The 8,138-nt window shown below is 45.9% G+C and overlaps 1 protein-coding gene across 1 annotated transcript; it reads right to left on the reverse strand.

The window, feature by feature from the left end:
* Positions 1 to 607: 607 nt before the first annotated feature.
* Positions 608 to 1,779, reverse strand: LOC137644216 (proline-rich protein HaeIII subfamily 1-like). The gene is made up of 2 exons (XM_068377217.1): positions 1,721 to 1,779; positions 608 to 1,571 (listed from the first exon to the last, which is right to left on the reverse strand). Exons 1-2 carry the CDS (start codon positions 1,777 to 1,779, stop codon positions 608 to 610), a joined length of 1,023 nt encoding a protein of 340 aa, XP_068233318.1.
* Between the last annotated feature and the right edge of the window lie 6,359 nt (positions 1,780 to 8,138).

An 8,138-nucleotide genomic window follows, 5' to 3' on the forward strand; every position in this document is an offset into this window, starting at 1 on the left:
ACCTAAATCATCAAAATCAAATGACAAGAGGTTTAAAGCATAAGATATTCTGGTGCTAACAAAGGCAATAGAATAATGATTTATAAAGCTAATGGGACGAGATATTAAATGAAACAATATAGTTGACGTTTTCATATTTTTCTCAAGCATAAATAGAGTATTGTTAAGTAGAAGAAATGTCGTCTTTGGAACTTGGATGCGACATTCACAACATAAAGTAATTATGTATGTGAAGGATCATGTGCAAAATGCCTATCTAAAAGTGGAAATGCATGGGTTTAAAGGTGTAAAGTCTACTCATAAATGGCAGAGGCAAGGGACAGTGACAATGCCCTATCGAGCCGGACGATGCCTCAGAGACTGACCATATATACTACATATGATCAGAGCCCAAGCTAGGACCAAGGAGGGCCAGGCAATGTTTGCTGATGACTCAGCAGGTAGACATATAGGCTACCCCAAACACCCCATCCTTAGCTCACAAGGATGGTGAGGTTGCAGCGTCTTAAGGAACTAATGAGTTTGAGTGGTACTCGAACACCAGTCTGGCGTTCACCAGTCAGGGACATTAACACATCGACCACCACAACATCAGAATAAAGGTACATTAGCTGTTTAATAGCAGAGAAAATACTGGAACTACGAGATAACGAGTTGTTATGAGGAATGACGTCATTCGGGGATTCGATACGGGACCAACGTGAGGAATGACGTCATTCGGGGATTCGATTCTGGGACCAACGTGAGGAATGACGTCATTTGGGGTTTCGATTCTGGGACCAACGTGAGGAATGACGTCATTTAGGGTTTCGATTCTGGGACCAACGTAAGGAATGTCGTCATTCGGGTATTTGATTCTGGGACCAACGTGAGGAATGACGTCATTAGGGGATTTGATTCTGGGACCAACGTGAGGAATGACGTCATTCGGGGATTTGATTCTGGGACCAACGTGAGAAATGAAGTCACTCGGGGATTTGATTCTGGGACCAACGTGAGGAATGACGTCATTCGGGGATTCGATTCTGGGACCAACGTGAGGAATGACGTCATTTGGGGTTTTGATTCTGGGACCAACGTGAGGAATGACGTCATTTAGGGTTTCGATTCTGGGACCAACGTAAGGAATGTCGTCATTCGGGTATTTGATTCTGGGACCAACGTGAGGAATGACGTCATTCGGGGATTTGTTTCTGGGACCAACGTGAGGAATGACGTCATTCAGGGATTTGATTCTGGGACCAACGTGAGAAATGAAGTCACTCGGGGATTTGATTCTGGGACCATTGTGAGGAATGATGTCATTCTGGGATTCGAATGTGGGACCAATGTGCGGAATGAAGTCATTCGGGGATTTGATTCTGGGACCAATGTGTGGAATGACGTCATTCGGGGATTCGATTCTGGGAACAATGTCAGGAATAACGTCATTCGAAGATTTGATTCTGGGACCAATATGAGGAATGACATCATTCGGGTATTCGATTCTGGGACCAATGTGTGGAATGGCGTTATTCGTGAATTCGATTTTAGGACCAACTTGAGGAATGACATCATTTGGAGATTCGATTCTGGGACCAATGTGAGGAATGACGTCATTTGGAGATTTGATTTTGGTACCGACATGATTTACAAGTAAATTCTTTTGAGGGGGCGAGAAGACCTGACTCTTTAAATTAAGTTAGACAAGCAACAATAGCCCTGAAGAAGTGACATTCACCTCATTGCAACTGTGAAACCAATCAGCTTAGCCAAATGCTGCAAGACATCAACGCCCATCTCCTAACATGCCTAGGAAATGATGAAGATGGCCTATAGTTGTGCAACTAGAACTCCAGATTTCGGACACCAGCTAAAAATATATGCTACTAGATTTAAGTGCTAAAAAATACTTGTAGGTAAAGCATCTCTTCTTTTTGCATGATTCAGGATCTAATGTGCACTTTCTGGTAGATATTTGGTCCTGTTGTTCCCCTCTGACAAGTTCCCTCTTAAGGTCACGATCTAATGATTCCAAGATTGCTGTTGTCCGCCTTGTAGCTGGCCACAGATCTAACTAAACTTGATTACAAGATGCTGACAAATTTGTTTGCAGACACCCCGGACCAGTGGAATTTCATCATTGCTTCTCATCGGTACGGATATCCTCAATCATTTCCACCCGAATTGGTACTGAAGTACAAATTCCTATGGCATGGCATAACTAAAGATGACAATGATTTGGTCCATATCTGTATTTCATGTAAAAATTCAAAAGTGCACGGATTCGGGTGTGGACACTATCCATCTCATCGTCATATTGCCCACATTTACATTGCCGTGGTTGGCCCCCTACCACGTTATAAGGATACCATTACGTTCTTGCAATTATTGATCGCTCAACTCACTAGCTTTAAACCAACCCCATGCAAGATATACCATCCACCTCATATACTACTGCCTTACTTTCCAGATAGAAAACAAGATTCAGCAGCCCAGAGCACTTAACTTCCGACAGGGGTACTACTTTCTCTTCTCATTTGTGAACATCATTAGGGTATCTTCTCGACATCACCCTACATCAGACTACAGCACACAACCACGCAGCCAATGGGATCGTGAAACACTTCCATTATACCCTCAAAGCTACTTTGATGTCCTGTTGCAATAGCCCCAGCTTGTTTCCACAACTTCCTTGGGCCCTCCTCAGAATAAGGACAACTCTCAAAGACACCATGTCTATTTAGCTGAAATGGTGACCAGTTGTTCATCCTTTCAGATTTTTTTTTCCATCAACTACCTTCTCCAATGATCTCCAGAGCTTAAGTCACGTTGTGGGGAAATTTACTCCATGCCGTAAGACTTACAAAGCCCTAGCAAAGTAGCACATACCAAAAGACCAATACACCACAACAAACGTCTTCATACGCACTGACATCTGCAAGCCATCGCTTACACACCCCATTTACAGGCCCATTCCTTGCCATTCATCATGCTTTAAAATTTTCCTTTTCAATATTCGTGGTATAGAGGATTTAGTCCTCATTGAGCACTTAAAACCTAGAAATATCCTTCAAGATGGCTAAACTACAGAATGACTCTCTAGGGCAGATCACCTTCTTTCACATGCATGTCTGCTTCTGGGGGGATCCATGTAGTACATGAACAGCAAGCAACACACATGCAAATAAAGATGTATGCTGTGACAAGCCAAGAGCAGATTGTGACTCAAAAGCGAGATGAAAGCAACTGAGTACTTTATTGTAGACACATCGAGTGTACTGTATATATATATATATATATATATATATATATATATATATATATATATATATACATATATATATACAAATATATATATATATACACACACACACACACACACACATATATATATATATATATATATATGTATATATATATATTAGGTCCCAGCAAGAAGGTCACGAAATACAACATGCTATTTCTTGTCCAACCGGCAACCGGTTCTGTTAACAGTTAACAATGAGAAATAGGCAGAGAGGTTCATGCAAGTTGCTGTCAGTGCGAGGGGTTTAAGAGGTGTCAACAAGTATGAGTCTGCGTTGACCAATCGTCGGTGGGCGACATCAACCATAAGGTGGAAATGAGAGAGGAAATCTGCACCGAGGATTGGCATTGTGACGTCAGCAACGAGAAACTTCCAATTAAATTTGCCGTTTTCAAACGATAAGGTGATGTTCTTGTAACAGTAGGTGGGTATCGCAAATACGTTGGCAGCTACCAGGCGGACGTCGGCAGACTTAGACAGACTACGTCGTGTCCTGAAGAGTTCTTTGGCAAAAGAGAATGACAAGTACCCGTGTCTACCAAAAATCGCACGCCGGTTCCTGCATCATGTAAAAAGAAATGATTAGAAACACGGGAGGCCAACGCCATGAGCGATGACCTACTTACATGTTTTTTTGTCCACTGACAATCCTTGGCATAGTTCTCTGCAGCAGCCCCGAATCTGGAGAGGTAGTAGCAAAACTGCGGTCGATGGGCGGCAGTAAGTGGCTGTAGAAGTCGTTGGTTGGGGCGTGAGCGAGTGGTGGGTGATGGGGGGCTTTGTCGCCGCTACGGCGCGTCACGGGGCAGGCGTGTGTGTCCTACGGCATTCACGTCAGCTTCGGTTGACGTTGAATAGGTGTCCTCTTCGTCAGGACTGGAGGCGTTGATGGAGGTCTTGAAGGTCATGAATAATACAGCAGTTCTTTATCCCTTGGAAATATTGGTATATACCAATTCATTTACCATTATCATTATTAGTTCCTGAAAAAAAAAACCACTAAGCTCTATGGAAGTCTACTTCCCACAAATAGCTCTGACCACACTCAAATTGTACAACTGAAGTGTTTTTCATAAGGATTACGCTAATAGAAATGACAACCAGGTTATCTTTCGTTAGAAAGGAGTAGATGTTCTCTTTCACCTCAAGTGATTTATCCATGCTTTACTCTAATTTCCAGCAAATGTACGACTGTCTGTAAGCAAGCTTAATTCGGATGAGGATTAATTGAAGTGATAAGAGGATTACATTGCTTGTTCCGTGTTTTCTGATGCCGCGAATAGTTTTTGATGATGAAACTTGAAAAAAAAAGAGAAAAAAAGACTGTTATTTGTCGCTCTTAGTCAGACAAAAAGCCATGTTTAGGATTAACTGAGGTAACTGGATAATTTCATGAAATTATAATTGATTTGCATTTGTTGTTAAGAGTAATACAAGTTTGTTATAAATGAAGACACGACTGTATGAAAATAGAAAACAGGTGACTTTAAATTCTACATGTACAAATAAGAGACAATATTTAAGATGCTCGTTCAAGAAGATATTCCAGATTATGGAATGATGCCAATATCATTAAAGCAGACAGTAAAGAACGGAAGAGCATTTTGAGCTTAGACCAAAAGTATAAGAGGGTTAAACATGAAAACTGATAAGTCTGCTGTGACGGCGCCGAGTAAGGGTGTGAACTCAAAGGCAGATTGGAAACGACTGAGTTATATTGTTGTGGAACACTCTCCTTATATACAAAACCTCAAGGCAACAGGACATGACAAGTTCACAAGACAGACAATATCACAGAGGAAAAACCATACATGAATTTTCATGTTCGTTTTAGTGCGAGGGAAGAGCGAAGATACAAGCATAATATATACAAAAGGAATTATGTACAATTGTGTGAAACACGGTTGGTACATGGCTCCCCCCCTAAAAATGACATACTGTACATGTTAAATAGGGTGCCCTGATCTAGAGAGGCGAACTGTAGGCGGGTCATCTGGCAGAAGATAAGCAGGTTTTAGACGATCAATGGAGACCCAGTCTTCTTTGCCCCGAATGTTTAGGAGGAATGCTTTCGGACTGCGTCGGATCACAAGGAAAGGGCCCGTGTAAGGGGGCGTTAGTGGTGGCTTGCTGGTGTCGTTGCGCAGGAAGACGTGCGTTGCAGAGTGCAAGTCCGTTGGTATGTGATGCTTCGCTGGGGGCTTGTAAGTCTGGCGGCACGGAGTAAATTTTCCCACGACGTGACGTATGCGCTGGAGATCGTCGGAGGAGGTTGTGGAAGGAAAAAATTTGGCAGGGACGACCAACGGGTCGCCATACATCATTTCGGCTGCCGAGACGTCGAGGGCGTCTTTAGGAGTGGTCCTTAGTCCCAGGAGGACCCAGGGAAGCTGAGTAAACCAGTTGCAATCCTTGCAGCAGGACATCAAAGCTGCTTTGAGGGTGCGATGAAAACGTTCAACCATTCCATTGGCAGCGGGGTTGTAGGCCGTTGTCTGATGTAGGGTGATGCCCAGGAGATTCGCTAATGACGTCCATAATTGAGAGGTGAAAGTGGTTCCCCTGTCAGAAGTAATATGCTCAGGGATACCGAATCTTGAAATCCATCCAGAGAGTAAGGCAGATGTACATGAGGCGGACGTTGCAGTTTCCATGGGAATGGCTTCAGGCCAATGAGTGGAGCGGTCGATGACGGTAAACAGGTAACGATGTCCTTGTGATGTGGGTAGGGGGCCTACAACGTCGACGTGAATGTGTGCGAAATGACGCTGAGGTTGAGGAAAGGTGCCCACTCCTGAATCCGTGTGTCGATGTACTTTGGAAGTTTGGCAAGAAGTACAGGCACGGACCCAATCCTTAGCATCCTTAGAAATGCCGTGCCAAATGAACTTTGCCTTCAGCAGCTGTGCAGTAGAACGGCACGAGGGATGTGAAAGGCCGTGGATGAAATCAAACACCTGTCGGCGCATGGGAGCAGGAATCCAAGGTCGCGGTCTACCAGTACTGACGTCACAGAGGAGGGTGGTGTTGGAGTCTTCGAGGGGAAAATCCTCCCAACGGAGGGACGTGCAGGATGTCCTACAAGCTTGATACTCTGGATCCTGTTGTTGGGCTTCAGCCAGGGCGTTGTAATCCAATCGCAGTTGAACGGCAGCCAACGTGTTTCTTGACAGGGCATCGGCAACGGGATTCATTTTCCCAGGGACTTTTTGGAGGGTGCAATTGTATTCAGCCACGGCGGAGAGATGTCGGCGTTGACGGGCGGACCAGGCGCCAGACTGTCTAGTGAAGGCGTGCACCAGAGGCATGTGGTTTGTGCGAATGATGAAGGGCGTACCTTCTAAGAAATGGCGAAAGTGACGGACAGCCAAGTGCACCGCCAGCAATTCTCGATCGAAGGTAGAATAACCCGATTCTGCCTTGGACAGTTTTCTGCTGAAGAAGGCCAATGGGCGGGGCAAGCCTTTGACCACCTGCTCGAGTACTGCACCAATAGCAACGTCGCTGGCATCGGTGGAGAGAAGGAGAGGGGCGTGTGGGATAGGAAAAGTGAGAGCCGCAGCAGTTGATAGGGCCTTCTTTGCATTGCAGAAGGCTGCTTCTTGAAGGGGACCCCACTTCAGGTCCTTTGGCTTGCCCTTGAGGGAGGCGTAGAGGGGAGCAAGAGTGGCGGCAATGGCTGGCAGAAAACGGTGATAATAGTTGATCATGCCCAAGAATTCCTGCAGAGCTTTGACGGTCGAGGGCCCGGGGAAATTCTGAACGGCTGCTACCTTCTCAGGGAGGGGATGGACTCCTTCAGGAGTGATACGGTGCCCTAAGAACGACACTTCGTTGGCGCCAAAGGTACACTTGTCGTACCGGACTACAAGGCCGTTTTGTTGCAGGCGGTCGAGCACGATGCGCAGGTGACGGAGGTGTTCCTCTTTTGAGGAGGAGAACACAAGTATGTCGTCCACATAACATACACAGAAAGGGAGGTCCCCTAAGATGCCATCCATGAGACGTTGAAACGTTGCCCCAGCATTACGAAGGCCAAAACAGGAGTAATTGAAGGTGTATGTGCCAAACGGAGTGGTGATGGCGGTCTTGGGGATGTCTTCTGGGTTCATAGGCACCTGATAATACCCCTTCAAGAGGTCGAGCGTAGAGAAAACCTTCGCTTTGTGCAGGTAGGAGGTTACATCGGCAATGTTTGGGAGGGGGTAGTGATCCGGTTCTGTTTGCATGTTCAGGCGCCTGTAATCCCGCACGGACGGAGGGAGCCGTCTTTCTTCAGAACGATGTGTAAGGGTGACGACCATGGGCTGGAGGCCTTTTGGCAAAGGCCCATTTTCTCCATTTCGGCGAACGTCTGTTTGGCGGCTGCCAATCGTTCCGGTGCCAGACGTCTGAATTTTGCGAAGACTGGGGGTCCCGTCGTCTTGATATGGTGATAAATACCGTGCTTGGCAGGAACCGTGGGCGTTTGGCGAAGTTCTGGACGGAAAACTTCCGTGTACGACGTGAGGAGGTGGGCGTAGGCATCCGTGGGTGCGCTGATGTGGAGAGCGAGGTTAGAGGGGGCGGGTTGAAGAGGTGTCGACAAGTACGAGTCTGCGTTGACCAATCGTCGGTGGGCGACATCGACCAGAAGGTGGAAATGAGAGAGGAAATCCGCACCGAGGATTGGCATTGTGACGTCAGCAACGAGAAACTTCCAATTGAATTTACCGTTTCCGAACGATAATGTGAGGTTCTCGTAACCATAGGTGGGTATCGCAGAACCGTTGGCAGCTACCAAGCGGACGTCGGCAGATGTAGACAGACTACGTTGTGCCTTGAAGAGTTTCCTTGGCAAAAGAGAACG

The sequence above is a fragment of the Palaemon carinicauda genome, chromosome 7, assembly GCF_036898095.1.
Source record: "Palaemon carinicauda isolate YSFRI2023 chromosome 7, ASM3689809v2, whole genome shotgun sequence".
In the NCBI taxonomy this organism is placed as follows: Eukaryota; Metazoa; Arthropoda; class Malacostraca; order Decapoda; family Palaemonidae; genus Palaemon; species Palaemon carinicauda.